This window comes from Rhinolophus ferrumequinum, chromosome 22 (assembly GCF_004115265.2).
Source record: "Rhinolophus ferrumequinum isolate MPI-CBG mRhiFer1 chromosome 22, mRhiFer1_v1.p, whole genome shotgun sequence".
In the NCBI taxonomy this organism is placed as follows: Eukaryota; Metazoa; Chordata; class Mammalia; order Chiroptera; family Rhinolophidae; genus Rhinolophus; species Rhinolophus ferrumequinum.
The window spans coordinates 31,686,176-31,702,164 of NC_046305.1; the positions used below are offsets into that span (position 1 = coordinate 31,686,176).

General features: G+C 43.3%; 2 protein-coding genes across 3 annotated transcripts; one reads left to right on the top strand and one right to left on the bottom strand.

Moving 5' to 3' along the window:
• Positions 1-343: 343 nt before the first annotated feature.
• Positions 344-15,686, top strand: RWDD3 (RWD domain containing 3). 2 transcript variants are annotated; one of them, XM_033093637.1, is made up of 4 exons: positions 344-597; positions 11,643-12,083; positions 13,906-14,021; positions 14,120-14,605. In XM_033093637.1, the coding sequence occupies exons 1-3, from the start codon at positions 513-515 to the stop codon at positions 13,980-13,982; spliced, it is 603 nt and encodes a 200-aa protein (XP_032949528.1). In that variant the 5' UTR covers positions 344-512; the 3' UTR covers positions 13,983-14,021; positions 14,120-14,605. The 2 variants fall into 2 exon arrangements, with proteins under 2 accessions (XP_032949528.1, XP_032949527.1); XM_033093636.1 differs by having other exon boundaries at positions 351-597; positions 11,643-12,130; positions 14,120-15,686.
• Positions 3,819-9,923, bottom strand: LOC117015174 (endogenous retrovirus group K member 9 Gag polyprotein-like). Its single transcript, XM_033093635.1, has 2 exons — positions 7,750-9,923; positions 3,819-5,810 (listed from the first exon to the last, which is right to left on the bottom strand). The coding sequence occupies exon 1, from the start codon at positions 9,274-9,276 to the stop codon at positions 8,254-8,256; it is 1,023 nt and encodes a 340-aa protein (XP_032949526.1). The 5' UTR covers positions 9,277-9,923; the 3' UTR covers positions 3,819-5,810; positions 7,750-8,253.
• Positions 15,687-15,989: the final 303 nt, after the last annotated feature.

Below are 15,989 nucleotides of genomic sequence, written 5' to 3' on the forward strand. Positions count from 1 at the left end.
TACCCCAGACCTCTTGGGTCACTAAGAACTCCAGGAGGGTGGAGGATCTTGTCTGTATCCCCCACGCCTAGATCAATTCTGAGCAGGACAAGGGCTAACCTCTTCTTCTGGTCACTTTCCTGTTTGTTTTTCTTCCTAACCAAATTCTTTTCACCAGGCGTGTCCTCCTCCCCGCAGCCCAGGCCGAGTTTGGGCAGATTGATGAGTTTTCAAGCAAAGAGTGGGAGGACCTCAAGCTTTGCTGGGAGGCCTCCCGCTGGCCGGAAAGCCACGCGCGAGACCCTGCCCCGAGTCACCGGCCTTTGACCTCTAAAGGTCCCCCAAAGAGACGGAGCCTCCCTCGGGGAGTTAGAAAGCAGGAGCTTCCGGAGGATTTATGAGGCCGCTCCTTCCCGCCCGTCCCGCCGCGTGTTGTGGAGACGCGGGGCGTCCCCCAGTGGCTGCCAGCCGCGTTGTTCCGGGTGCTGGAGGCGGTGGCGGAAGGGGCGGTGTTGAGCCGGGACCTCGCCACTATGGCGGGGCGGGTGCGGGAGGAGCTGTTGGCCTTGGCGGCGATCTTCTCCGGGCCAGACGAGTGGGAGGTGCTGAGCCGCTCAGGTGAATGCCGCGCCCCGGGGTCCGGGGCGCCCTCTCCCCGCCGCCGAAACCGTGGTCCCTGCCCGGGGAGCACACTTGAGGTCCGGCTCGTTGATGAGGGAGTGCTGCCTACCGGGGACTGGAGTTGTGTGTGGGCAGGAAGGAGTGTGAGGCGACCCCCTAAACGTGAACAGTGTCGCGCCTCTGCTCGTTCCTCTGCAGTGAACCGAGAACCTGATCCCAGGCCGGCCCCGGCCTTCCGCGCCCCACGCGCCCGTCCGGTTTCGCAATGCGTGGGCGCCTCTCCCTGCGCGCCCTTCCGGCTCCTCAACTCGCCCTTCCTGCTCCCATGCGCCCGTTCTGCTCCCCACGCGCCCAGCCCTCAGCCCTGAGTGCCAGCAGTGCCGCGTCCTATAATGGGCTCCCCTACTCTTTCCTTGGCCGTCTCGTACTTCTTCAGCTGTCACCTTAAAAAGATGCCTATCTTGACACCCCTAGTTTAAAGCCAGCTTCCCCAAGTTGCATTATTGGGTGTTCTTTGTAAGCACTAGGCATTATGTGGTATTTGGTTGTCTCAAGTTGCTTGAGGGCAGGGGCACTGTCTGTTTTGTAGTCACAAAACCCCAAGCACCAAGGACAGTGCCAGGCACTTAGCACATGGTAAGTAGTCAGTAAATGTTTGCTGAATGAATTTTGGAATTTGCGCAGTGCTCAATTGAACGTTTTCTCAGTTATGTTTCTAAATTGATTGCTTTTCTTATTCTTTTTCTTGTCCCCTGAAAGGTTAAGTGCCAATTACAGGTTCTTGGGGTCACATTAATTGTTCAGCCCGCATTTATTCCCTGCAAACATCAACAGTTTTAAACGGCACCGCCCCTGTCCCTAGGAGCTTACAACCTACAAAGGTTCTTTTGGCTATTTTTGATGGTAGCTAAAACTTACTCCTTCCCTAGCTGAGGCTTCTATTAAGTGAAAAACAAAAACTGCCCTTTATGAAAAAGGGCAGTAATGCAGATAATTTTCTGTTTTCGTGTGGTTTTCAGATACATCATGTAGATTTTTTGGCATCAGATTTAGCCTTCTGTTATATTTCAGCTACTATTAAAGTTGCCTTTCTGACCATAAATTGGTTGACCTATAATAAGGTCCTCTAAAATATGCTGGGTATTGTGAGTAAGCCAACCAGGATTAAGATGGTTTCGTGTCTCCGTGTGGTATGCTACTCACATACACAGACCAGGAGTTGACTCCTCTTTTTTCATCGCCCATCTACTCGTATACACGTCCATTGAGCACTGTTACATTCCAGGCAGTGTGAACCAATTCGTGTAATGGACCTGCTTTTGTTTTAGTACCTAGCCTGTCTTGTATCTTTCTGAAACAATTGTTTAAACCCATATGAAAGGATTTACTCATAGTGTTTTCTTGTCACCGCTGTTCTGATTGGATAGCATTTCTAGTTCTTCATCATCTGACTCCGCTGCCTCCACTGCTTTCTCACTGATGATTACTTCTATCTGAGGCAGGCTATTTGAAGAGATCATCAGTTTTCCTAAATTCCTTTATTATAGCTCTGCTGGGAATATCCTGGAAAAATGAACCTATGATTTCCCATCACACCTTAAAGAGGATGAGTAGTAGTGGTCTGGATCATAAGTACATGGCTGAGCATAAGACACTGCTGACAGATCAGAGAAAACCCAAAAAACTAAGCATAGAAAGAAAGCAGTTTCTTAATATTGAGAACACTATGGACCCTTTATCTGCTATTAAATTAAATATGTCTTTCAAGCCATGCCTCCTAATTAATTTAATTCAGTGTTCTGGCTTCAATAAGTAATTGAATTATAAAAGAATTCAGTGTAACAACTTAGGACATTTTGTTGCTGAAACGTTCATTGGAGAATGAAACAATTCAGTGACTGAAATAGGGATGTTTGATGTTCACAAATGGGAATTAAGGGCGAGGTAAGGACTTTTTTAACAGACCATCATAGACATTCAATGGCCTGCTGGCTACCATTCTCCTGGTCACTGTCAGCTTTGGTTGGAAGATATAAGCTTGATACCAGAACATTCTGAATGCCATCAGTTTTTCCCTGGCTTCCCCCAAATAATCTCCTTGTTGCCACTGTGGTGGATGGCAGTTCTGGTTCACGATAGCCCAGGAACGCTCAGGGTGCCAACCAAAGAGTCAACTGTTAAGGCCATAAGATTGAGGAGGCTGAATAATTAGCTTCAGTTTAGCTGGGCTAATTTGTACTGAGAATTGCGGGGGCCCTATGTACTTTTTGGCCTCCTTACAATGGTTATAGTAAGCTCATAGGAAGAGGCATCAGGTGTAGCAATCTCTTACGGGTACAAATTCTGTAAGCCCCCACACTCCTGTCTACTAGGGAGGTCTGTGGGTAGAGCAAAGCAGGGGTATTCTGCCCCTCCCCGTGCAGTGCAGTCAGGCCAGGTGGCAGTTTTAATGGGGTCACTTACTGTGTACCTGATACTTTCAATGCATCTTACTTGATGAGGGTTCTCTTAGCTTTATTTTATACTTGAAGAGCAGATGATAGATGTTCATGCTGGTTAGGTAACCACCACAGGCCCCAGAGTATATGGACCCTCACACTACATTGTGCTCCCTAATAGAGATGGGGCTGCTGCAGCAGGAAGACAGTTCTTAGAGGGCAAGGATAACACTTGTCGTGAGAGCGAGAGCGAAAATAAGGAGCACCCAGAGAAAGAGATGTGAATGACCTCACTTACGTGCAGAATAGCAGAATAATTCTGCAGGGGAGTATGTGTGCATGCATGTGTGTACGCACCTTGAAATAGATGAGATTGGTATTGTTATTGTCGCGTCCTGCGCGACGAAGGTTGTGGGGAGCGAGGAGGGTGGCGCAGGGTTAAGAAAAGACAGTAGCCATGAATAGAGTTTAAGTGCGGGGCCAAGGGACCTGCAGCCTCAAGGACTGGGCTGGGGGAAGGTGGGCGGTTGTGCCCACCTCTATGAACCCCGTGGGTTCTCCTGTTGGTCCCCACTCAGCTGCGCCTGGCTTGAGTTGTCTCCTCCCCCCCAGGGAATCTTACTTGTCATTGGCTGACCAGCCATCTTTTTGGGGACAAACAGGGAGACATAGGTGCAAACACAAAGGTGAAGCAAAGTCCCTGAAAGGATCCGTCTCACAGACTCTCCTTTCTTTGGGGGCAGGTACGAGGAGGCAGACGGATAGGCTGCTGTGTGGCCACATCTCCCCCTTTTTGTTTTTGAAGTATGAGAAACACAGACCCTGTAGATTTTTCTTCCACTTATGGCCCATCAGAGGGCTTGTTGTCCACACCTGAGGACTAAACAAAATAAACATAAAACAATAAACAGAATAGCAGTAGCACCAGCAAATCTGCCACCTAGGGTTTTCACCCATGTGAGTGGATTCAAATGAGATAGTTCTTCCACAGTTGCGGAAAGTGTCTCCTCTCCTATAAGGAGTGAGAGCCTTTCCACACCCTAGGGAAATGGGTATCTATAGATGTCTTCTCTTCCGTGGGCTGTCGCTCATGGTGTGGTTTGACACACCGACCAGGAATCCACAAAGGTTTTTCTTCAGGACCTGGAGAAATACAAGCAAAGCCTCGTCCCCAGGTTAATAAAGTTCCTAGATGCCATTGATTAGTTTGAATGTCCTTCCACCAAATAGGCACATTTTCCAAAGGTTTTGGACTCTGGAGACTATTGAAATGTCTCTCAGCTGCAGTGTGTCCAAGATGAGCCTTGGTATCTGAGCCAGATGAATTTAAAAAATTTAAAGTAAACATGGCTGTTGCTAATTGTATCTGTGGGGGGTCTCCTTTTTCCCCTCCTTTTTGTTTTTGTAATTGTTCTTTCAATGTGGCATTAGCAAGTTCAACAATGGCTTGACGCTGGGGGTTGTAAAGAATACCAGTGGTGTGAGTAATGTGCCATTTAGCACAGAATTTTGTAAACTTGGCACTGGTATATGTAAGGCCATTGTGTGTTTGATACAATTATTGTTTTCCATTATTAAATCAATCTGTAAAAACTGTAAAGCTTTGAGGAATAGGAGCCTGTCTGAGTTTTTAAGGTAAAATCCAATTAGTTTTCAGGAGAAACTGAAATAACTTTTTTTGGATAATGATTGTCAGTTGTTTCAAAAAAGTTACTAATAGTAATTTATTAAGATTTAGAATGAATGTTTAAATGTGTTATCATTTAAAAGGGAACCACTATTTTACTTGGTTTTTGTCCATTTAAATGAAGACTCTGGTGTGAGTTTTTGATATGAGTTCTGAGATTAACTCTACATAGTTTGGAAGTAACTTAGTGAATTTGTTATGTAAAAAAAAGCCACTCTACCAGGTCATTTTGTTGAACAATTACCGCTGTAGGCGAATGTGGAGTAGGGAAAATTAGCATTTGTAAAGGCAAAGAAGGATCAATACCTTGAACTTGAGCATCCTGAATTTTCTGCTTTAAATCCCAGTCCCTTGCGTCCTTGTTGAGATGAGGGCTGTATAGGTTGAGTAAATTTCCTGATTAAATCTTCCTAAACCTTCTCTTGGTTGATATCCCATTTGACTCATAATCTGTTGACTCTGAGGACTATATTGTCCAGGTAGTATCCAAATTTCTGTTTTCCATTGTGTAAGTATATCTCTACCTCACAAATTAACTGGAATGTCTGTAACATAGGGCTATAAAAATCCTTTTTGTCCCTCTGGCCCGAGGCACGGAAGAATGCAGACACTTTCTGCTAGAAAAATTTCTGTCTGTCCTGTGTTTTTAAACCTCCAGTTTTTCTTTGAGTTCCCTTTTTTCCTGGGAGAATGTATGGGAGCAAAAGTAATTGTGCAATCCGTTCTCCCTTTTTAGCTGTCCAGGGAACAGATGAGGATATTATAATTTGAATTTCTCCTTTATAGTCAGAATCAATAATACCTGTATGAATTGTAACTCTCTTGGATGTTAAACTAGAACGACCAAGGAGAAGTCCAACAGTACCTGGAGGAATTGGTCCAAAAAGTCCAGTGGCACATGTAAAGGAGATTCTCCAGGAAGTAATAAAATATTTTGTGCTGCATAGAGATCTGTAGCAGCACTCCCTTCTGTAGTAGGACTTAATTGTTGAATTGAAAGTCCGGGGGAGGTACTGCCTGATAATTCTGAAAGGCAGTCTGATTTACATATGTCCCGGTTTTTGTCATGGGGGCCTTGGGCTGGCCTCATGTCGTGCGGGGTGTCAGGCGGGGTCTCTGGTCCCGCTCCCCACACAAGAACGCAGGACATGGCTAGGCCAAAAAGGAACACCCACGGAGCCATAGGTAGGGGAGTCACACCACTATACTCTCACTGGCGGCTGGGTTGGAGACACAGGAAACAGGAGCCACACAATTCTCAACCCTCACTGTGCCGCTTGCAGACTCAGCCACCATCTTCTTGCTAGCTCCCCCTTTTTTTGCTAGCCGAGCCATGGCAGTTATATTCATGGCTAATGGCTCACTAGTTACAGCTGACGGCCAACTAGCCACAGCTGATGGCCATTTGATCAGTCGATGGCCATTTACTACCTGAGCCAGCACCTTTCTATGTGAGGCCGAGAGCCTGGAAACTGCTTTTTGGGGCTCTGTCCCCACACTCCACCCCTACAGGCTCTCGCCTCACAATCTACGCGACAAGTGTCTTCCGCGAGGGGCCCTGTGCGAGGAGCCTGGAGGTGAATGCTATTTCCTGGACACAGCCAAGCTCTCTGGTCACAGCCAGGGTTTCTCAGGGCACTACCAGTACTTCTGGGCACAGTCAGACTTCCTGGACTTCTTAGGGTACCACTAGTCTCCCCGGGCACAGCCAGGGCTTCTCAGGGCACCACCAGTATTTCTGGGCACAGCCAGACTTCCTGGACTTCTTAGGGTACCACTAGTCTCCCCGGGCACAGCCAGGGCTTCTCAGGGCACCACCAGTACTTCTGGGCACAGCCAGACTTCCTGGACTTCTTAGGGTACCACTAGTCTCCCCGGGCACAGCCAGGGTTTCTCAGGGCACTACCAGTACTTCTGGGCACAGCCAGACTTCCTGGACTTCTTAGGGTACCACTAGTCTCCCCGGGCACAGCCAGGGCTCTCCGGGTACTGCCACTCTTTCTGGACACAGCCAGACTTCCTGGGCACAGCCAGGGCTCTCAGGGCACTGCCACTCTCTCTGGGCCTCTCAGGGTACCGTGCTGGAACAACAGCGGCTCACAGTCAATGGTGCTTACATATTCTCGATGGCGGCCGGTCAAGACACAAAAGCAAACATCTGCCAGTTCCTCTACATGGTGGTATGTTCCCAAACAGTCAAGCTGTCCATTAAATTAGGGATGGAAGGCAATTCCCCATAGTCCATAGTCATTGCCAGGGCTGTCCTGGGGGTGAGGGATGACCTTGACCTCACCCTCAGCTCCCACGGAGGACTCAGCAAGCCTTTCCTCCTGGGACTACAAGTCCTGCATCCGGGCTGCCTCAGCAAGCACTTCCCAGCCCACAGGGCCACAACAATCTTCGCTTTCTCCGGCCTCTGCTGGTTGGGGAACCATCCATGTCTTTCCACCCCTCCACGGGGTCCAGCTCTCAAGCAGCTGCTCCTCCTGGTCTTCCTGCAACTGAGTGTTCATACGCACAAACTGCTCCACCGTCCTTCGGAGAGCTTTGGCCGACACCGTACCCTGCTCGCTGCGCCATGTGTAGTGCAGGGGATCCTGCCGACTTCGCCATGTGTCGTGCGGGGCGTCTGGCGGGGTCTTTGGTCCCGCTCCCCACACAAGAACGCAGGACATGGCTAGGCCAAAAAGGAACACCCACGGAGCCATAGGTAGGGGAGTCACACCACTATACTCTCACTGGCGGCTGGGTTGGAGACACAGGAAACAGGAGCAACACAATTCTCAACCCTCACTGTGCCGCTTGCAGACTCAGCCACCATCTTCTTGCTAGCTCCCCCTTTTTTTGCTAGCCGAGCCACGGCAGTTATATTCATGGCTAATGGCTCACTAGTTACAACTGATGACCAACTAGCCACAGCTGATGGCCATTTGATCAGTCGATGGCCATTTACTACCTGAGCCAGCACCTTTCTATGTGAGGCCGAGAGCCTGGAAACTGCTTTTTGGGGCTCTGTCCCCACACCTCACCTCTCTTTTCCCTGAAGAGGGATCCCATTTTTATGAAATACTGATCTGCATTCAGAAGTCCAATGATTTTCTCTTTGGCATTAGGGCACTAATAATGTCCCGTAACAGTATTAGTATTAGGCAAACGGGAACTGTTTTTTATTTTTCTTTCTGCATTCTTTTCTGATATGGCCTGGCTTCCCACAATTGTAGCAACTACCAGGAAATTTTTTTTGACCTATTTTTAATCCAGTTATGGCTTGGGCTAACATATTAGTTTTAAATACTTCAGTCCCTACTCCTTGACACAAACGGATGTCAGTTTTTACTCTCAGGGTCCAGATGGCCTTCTTGCAGTCCTCATTGGCATTTTTATATGCCACTATTTGTAAAACTATCTCAGCTGCCTGTAAATTGGCTACCTGTTTGTTGATAGCATCCTGTAACCTGGCAACAAATTCAGAGTATGGTTCTCGAGGACCTTGTAAGATTTTTTTGAAATGACATTGGGGTTTTACCCTCAGTAGAATTCTATTTTTCCCCATGCCGTTAGGCAAATTCTTTGTACTTGTTTAATAGCCTGTTTATTCATTCCTATTTGATCTTGGGGGTTTTCCCAATGGCCACTCCCTAGCAATTGATCTTTGACAATAACTATATTGAGAGTTTGATTAAGTCTAGCTTGGGTTTCTGCACCATCAATCCACCAAGTTTTAAATTGCAAAAACTGGAATGAGGAAAGACAAGTTCTGGCTAGGGTGTTCCAATCTGTGGGAATTAATCTATTGCCATCAGCTGCACTCCATATAAGACCCATGGTGTAAGGAGAAGTAGGGCCGTACTGTGTTACAGCTTGTTTAAGCTCCTTTAAAAGCTTAAATGAAAAGGGCTCATGTGAAAATTCCTGAACAATGTTAGGGTGGTCTGGATTCGCTTCAGGTGTAAAGCGCTCACGAATGACAACAGGAAAGGCAAATGCCTCGATGTCTCCTTCCAGTCTCACCTGCCTTATACCCTTTTCCACTGCTGAGAGAACTGCGGGAGAGCCTCCTGAAGGAGCGCCCGCCGGCAGAAAGAAAAGGATTAGCCTTTTTCTTTTCCTGCTGCGCAGGTGAATCCCATTCACATGCTGTAAAAGCCAGCGGCAGCAGATCAGGAGAGGGAGCTGAGGGCTCCAAGGGGTATATACTGTGAGAGCTGTCAGAGACCCTTCCTCCTTTTTCTCAGATTTTTGTACTTTCTTTTTTCCTGTATCTTTCTCATCAGTTTGTAAAGGTTTTAAAACTGACCGGATTAATCTCCACGTATCCCAGATAGTTACTGGGAGAGAAACTCCTATATGATATAATTTGCGGAGTTCTGTACCAACTTTTCTCCATGTTTTTAAATCTAACGTCCCTAAATTTGGGAACCAAGGACAATGAGTTTCAATTACTTGGAGAAGCTCCTCTAATTTCTGATCTGACACTCGAGCTCTTCTAGCCTCAAGAAGGTGCTTGAGCAAACAAATATAAGCTCTATATTGGCTATTAACATTCCCCATTATGTACAGAGAAAAGGATAGAAAGGAAGACTTTCACTCTGAACAGATTCAGATGCCCGTGTGGCTGCATCCCTCGCGGGACTTTCAGGTCCGTCTTAGCTAAAGGTGCAGCTGTATAAATCCCTGGCCTGGTTAATGCCATCAGGCACTAAGTCACCGTTTTGCCTTATGACTTAGACCACGGAAACGCAGAGTAGGGCCCACACAAGCTCCGTAGCCGAGGCCGTGAAGCATAAACACACGCTTACACATTCACACCCTTGCACACAGAAAGAGAAAATTCCCCCTTTTACCTTGGTTAAATTCTCCAGGAGTTACCCTACTTTCTTCCAGCAGTTGTCGTGACCTGTCCCGGGCCTTGCGCCATGAAACCTCTTTGGAATCTTTCTGTATTCTGACTCGAGCTTGACCTTCCTTCTCGAGCCCCACAAGTGAGTCCCAAAAGCGGGCCTCAGAATTGTGCCCCATGTTGGGTGCCATATGTTGCGTCCCACATGACGAGGGTTGTGGGGAGCAAGGAGGGCGGCACAGGGTTAAGAAAAGACAGTAGCCATGAATATAGTTTAAGTGCAGGGCCAAGGGAACTGCAGCCTCAAGGACTGGGCTGGGGAAGGTGGGGGACTGTGCCCACCTCTGTGAACCCGGTGGATTCTCCTGTTGGTCCCCACTCGACTGCGCTTGGCTTGAGTTGTCACCCCCGTGGGGAATCTTACTTGTCATTGGCTGAGCAGCCATCTTTTTGGGGGCCAAACAGGGAGACATAAGGTGCAAACACAAAGGTGAAGCAAAGTCCCTGAAAGGATCCGTCTCACAGACTCTCCTTTCTTTGGGGGCAGGTACAAGGAGACAGATGGGTATGCTGCTGCATGGCCACAGTTATAAATCTTTATTTTCCTGATGAGGTAGTTGGATGTCACAGATAATATATTGCCATAGTCAATACTTATTATATGTGGAATTTTTTTCCTAGAAATTATTTTACAAATCAAAAAGTTGTAAACTGGGAGGTGTATAAGACCCAATAACATGTAATATGTTTACACAGTAGTATCTCCAGAGTGACGTTTTGTATTCTGCTAACACTAATGTTCAGATTGCATTGGGCCCTCTTGCAAAATGAATCATGACTGTCACCCACTGACCCTTCTGACTCCGCTGTGCACTTTTTCCTGCAGATTGTCAGTACTGAGCTCACTTCTATAAAACCAATTCAGCCTTGATCTTCACTTCTAAAGGATGGGATTGACACTTCTAGCTTCACTTATTTGTAGTTTTTTTTTTCTTTTCTTTTTCTGAAACCACATTTTAAATGTATATAAAAACCCAGCTGTAACAAAAACAAGCGCTAGTGGATGCATGCTTCTGTTGAGCCGCCTGGGAGCAAAAGGAAAGAAAATCCTATGTGACGAAGTATGAAAGGGTGTTGGGAACTTCTTACTGATTTTCTGAATAAAGTCTTATCTGAGGATATTAAAACAAAAACTGCAAAAAAAAAAAAGCAAGTATAGGGAAAGTCAGTTGCATGTGATGTATAAATGATTTCTTAATGTGCTCTAAATGAATCTCGAAGAACTCATTCTTTTAAATTTTGCGTATATTTTCCAGTGTCTTCTGTTACAATGTGTGACTATGAAGTAGGGTGAATCCTTAAAAATAACATTCATGTGGTATGGAACAAACACATCAGAGGGGTGAAGTGGTGCAAATCTGAAAGAGAGCGGAGTGTGTCATCTTGTGTCCTATGTGTGCTTCCCTGTCCTTCTTTGACTGAATGGATGCCTGCCCAATTTTAGTTCTTCTTGCTACTGTCAGGTTACCCTGATACATATTAGAAGTAAGACAGAGGGGGTCCAGGCAGTCATTGTATCATGCAGTCATGAGTTCTCCACAACCCAACAACCACTCAGGATTCCAGCATTTGCTTTGATGTGGACTGACCACAAAATGACCTTTACTCAGTTTAGTGTAGAACTTTTTCATTAGTTACTGATTTTCCATATACATGATAATGTTTCTCTGCATGTTCATATGAGTTTATTAGGGGTTTCCAGAATTATCAACTAAGTCTGGGTAGAAAAAACATTTTATAATGAGAAACCTTATTGGTGACCTGAATAAAAATGGGGTAAGAGCAGGGGGAAATGCCAGTGAACTACCAGGTGTTGGTGTGCATGACTCCATGAATATATATGTATGGTTGAAGGAAATCATCTGTAGATCAGGACTTTCTCACTATTTTGTATCTCTTCAAAACACAACTCAGTTTTCACATGCAAAATAAATTGACACTTGAAACAAATTTTAACTTGTTAGTGTTCTATTCGAATTGAATTATGTGCTAATCATTATTTTTGGATGCCTTCCAGAGACAGATGGGACTGTTTTCAGAATTCTCATGAAAGCCGAAGGACTTATGGATGCAGATATACCCTTAGAACTGGTGTTCCATTTACCGGTCAATTACCCCTCCTGTCTACCTGGTATCTCGGTTAATTCTGAATACCTGACCAGGGCCCAGTGTGTGGCTGTGAAGGAGAAGTTACTTCAGCAAGCGGAGAACCTTTTGTCAGAACCGATGGTTCATGAGCTGGTTCTCTGGGTTCAGCAGAATCTCAAGCACATCTTCAACCAGCCAGAAATAGGAAGTGGCAGTGGAAAGTGTACTTTTGCAGCAAGCACGACTGTGGATGATGGATTGTGGATAACTCTTTTGCATTTAGATCACATGAGAGCAAAGACTAAATATGTCAAAACTGTGGAGAAGTGGGCATCCAATTTAAGGCTGACGGGAAGACTGATGTTCATGGGTAAAATAATACTGATTTTACTACAAGGAGACAGAAACAGCATCAAGGTGCCAAAAAGTTTAATGTTGAATAGGAATTTGGCTGTTTTTTTTCTACAATGGTGTGTCTATAAGTGTGTGTTATAACAATGGGACAGATTAATCATTTAGATACTTCTGCTTTTCTATTACCATGTTAACAGATCTTCATTTTTGTAAGAATATCTTTAACTTCTAATTAGAACTACAAACTTGCAAAACTTGAAGAATAAGTAGTCAAGATTATATTTTAAAATTCATGCCACTTAACGTGAGAGGTTATAAAAAAAATCTCTGGTACATGAGTGTTTGTTTCTCTACTTAGCCTCAACTTTATAAACGTGCTCTAAAACTTAATGCATATTTATATTTCTTTCCTAAGTAGGCACAGCAAGGTTTGTATTTGTCGGTAGCCTGCAAAAATTTTTAACTTTTTGGCGGTTAAAGAGACATTCTGACACCTTAATTTGCTATCTATAATACCCGGAAAGAGGAGCTGGTCCTTCCTAATCAGGATTTAGTGTGAGTGGAAGTGGAGTCATTAGGGCTGTCAGCTTGTCACTTCCTACATAACTTTTGCTTTTCACCTGAATTGTCTCAGCAGCTGCTTTCAAAATCATCATCTTCAGATTTTCCAAGTTCTCATTCTAAACTCATCTAAACTGTTTTATGTGGTACCAAACGAAGAAAGCTGCTTATTATATTTTAAATATTAAAAGAGCTACAAATCACTTAATAGGTTTCATGCTTTCAGATGGGTTGAGTCAAGAATCATTACAATTGAATTTATTTAAAACATTTATCTTGCACAACCTATAATCTTAAAGATTTGTAGAATAACTACCTAGCTTTTTCATGAAGGGCTCTTACCACAAAATTTGTTTGACACTTAGTTAACCAGATTAGTGTTGGGTTATAGCATATAGGTAAAACAAATTCAAGTTTAATATAGATCCTAGCTTGGGGTCTGACCAAGGAACCATATATTTAAAGGTGATTTGTAATATATCTATGAGAGTTGATCCTTTTAGGTAAGATACTGGCTGGCAAAAATGGATACAAGTTAATTTTCTTGCTTCTGTTTCCCAAAAAGGCTCAGATTTTCCTTTAAGCCAGCCCAGACATATCAGGCCAAGTGCACCTGCTTTGCAGATGTTGCTCAGACTGGATCCATTGATTAATTAACAAGTATTTATTCACGTGACTAGAACTTTGCTAACGTAGAGAAATTGCACTTTTTAAAGAGTTCTTTCTTTTTTTATTAACTGTCCCTAAAATGCCATGTAATGTAAATATTTCTGTCAAATTTTTATAAGATTATAGATCAGGATTGAGAATTACTGATACATGTTTACAGATGCCATCAATTAGGAATGGCAGTGCTATGCACCTGTGAATGTCATTCAGACACTGAAGTAGTAATAATAATGAAAACAGTAGTTGGTGCTGTATTAAGGGTTCCATAGCACTGAGTGCTTTGCATGAACTGACTCATTTAATCATCACAACTTCCCCATAAGGTAGGTGCTGTGATGAGAACCATTTTATAGAGTAGTTTACTGAGGCATAGAGGGTTTAAGTAATCTACCCAGAATCACAGCTAGTAGGCTGTCCAGTCCAGAATTAAACCTGAGTAGTTTGGTAACCTCACTCTTAACTCCTGCGTTCACCACTACATTATGCTGCCAAGTATGTAAAACCACTGTAATTCTCTCACTGCTTGTTTCAGGTTTATGGTTCCTTTAAAAGTAGGACTTTGGGATTCAGAGTAAGATATGTATTTAATGTACTGATTTATCACTTAGGAGTACCTGATTCTTCAGAAAACCTCCAAAGTAGATGTGGACTCAAGTGGAAAGAAATGCAAAGAGAAAATGATTAGTGTACTGTTTGAAACAAAAGTACAGACAGAACACAAAAGGTATAATTTAGTATCATTGCGGATGGAAAAGCAACTGAATCGATAATTATACTCTGACAAATCTAGGCATATTCATGAGTTTCTTTTGTATAATGCAGGTTTCTGGCATTTGAAGTTAAAGAGTATTCATCGTTGGATGAGTTACAAAAGGAATTTGAAACTGCAGGACTTAAGAAGCTTTTCTCCGAATTTGTACTTGGACTGGTAAAATGAAGACAGGAATAAAATAGAAGACAGGAATTTTTTAGTAAAACAGTAGTGGTTTATTTTTGGTGGTTTGTTCGCATTGGATTAGGGAGTGACTAATTGAAATAACTCACAAAGGGAATGATTTTAAAGTTTCTCTGAAGCAAAATGGTAGATACCTAACTTCAGGAACAAAAGCCAATTCCTTTGTGGAATATCAAACAGTAAAAACACCCATGTGTTCTAATTTTTAGCAATAAAGGCTAGGTTTAGTAGATGGAACATTCTTTGAAAGATAAATATAAAAAGATGATGGTAAATGAGCCCTTGTGTTATATAGAGTATTTGTTTGGAACTCTGCAGTTTTCTGGCTGATTTCTTGTAATGAAATGATTTTTAAAAGAGGTTTGTTTTCATGTTTACTTTTTTCATGTTTATATTTTTAGCATTTGATCCATGATCTCCCTCCATTTATCTTATTATGTCTAATGCTTTAAGTTGAATGTTAACAAAAGTATAACACTGATTTCTTTGTAGAATTGCATAAATTGTTAGATTAAATATAAACCAAAGAAGTTCTGTAGAACTTAATTTACAATTACTTCCTTTGGGGTCCAGAGTAGCATGGTTCTTGCTAATTATAGGACTAGAGAGTCGATTTAAATTAAAATTCTGTTTTGAAAATTTTACTTTCTGGTTTTACAAGGGATGAAAATGTTTCACACAAAATGAATTTGGCTTGCTAAATGGAGGAAACTATATAGAGGTACTACTTTTTATTTCTTAGGAAATCTGTTAAAGTATGATAACCTTAAAATATGTTTGTTATGACCTAAGGAGAGAAGAAGCCATAAAATAAAAGCTCATTTTAAAATCTGTAACAAAAGCGTAAGCAGGCATTGAGGTCTGAGAAAGGATATTTGTGTGCATGAGGCTACCAGGGCTTCTAAAATAAGGGGCCAGGTGATGGAAGAGAGGCCATGCAAGTTTTTCACTGCAATCTGGGAAGCACAGTGACGTCATTATAAAAGTAAAACTGATGGGACAGATAAATGAGGAAACATTGTGACACGCTGAGCAGTGTTTCTTGACAGTACTGCTCTGTGACCATGGCAGTTCAATCTGATTGTCTCATTTTCAGGCACCCTTGTGATAAAAGTATACCTACCTGATGATCATTTTATGAGATTCTGTTAATGAGAGGGGATTTTCAGTTTATTTAATCTCATTCCAGAGTGTTTATGATTTTTTGCCTCGAAAACTGGTAAGTGTAGTTAGATTGTTCTATGGGAAACGTATATGGCAAGTTGAAGCTCCACTACTGGCACGCAACACTGAGAAAATAGGCTTGAAAATTATGGGCTGGTCAAATATATGGTAATGGAAGGAGAACTGACTCTGGGTGGTGAACATATAATGTGAGATATACATGATATATTACAGAATTGTACACCTGAAATCTATGTAACTTTACTAACAATTGTCACCCTAATAAACTTTAATTAAAAAAAAAGCTCATTTAAAAACTAAATAAATAAATTATGGGCGGTCATTATTACCCCTTTATTTAATTTACCATAGTTTTAGTGAAAATGAAAGTAGTGAAAAAGAACAGAATTTAGAATATTGGCCATAATGTTGGGATGGATGGAGAGTGATCACATACAATGACATGAAAAGTTATCGCCATCAGGCTGTTAATAGTAAGTAGCAGGAGTAGGAGTTGGCGTCTGAATTGTACCACAACTGTACCACTAGTCTTCTGTCTTACCTTGCCTCTTC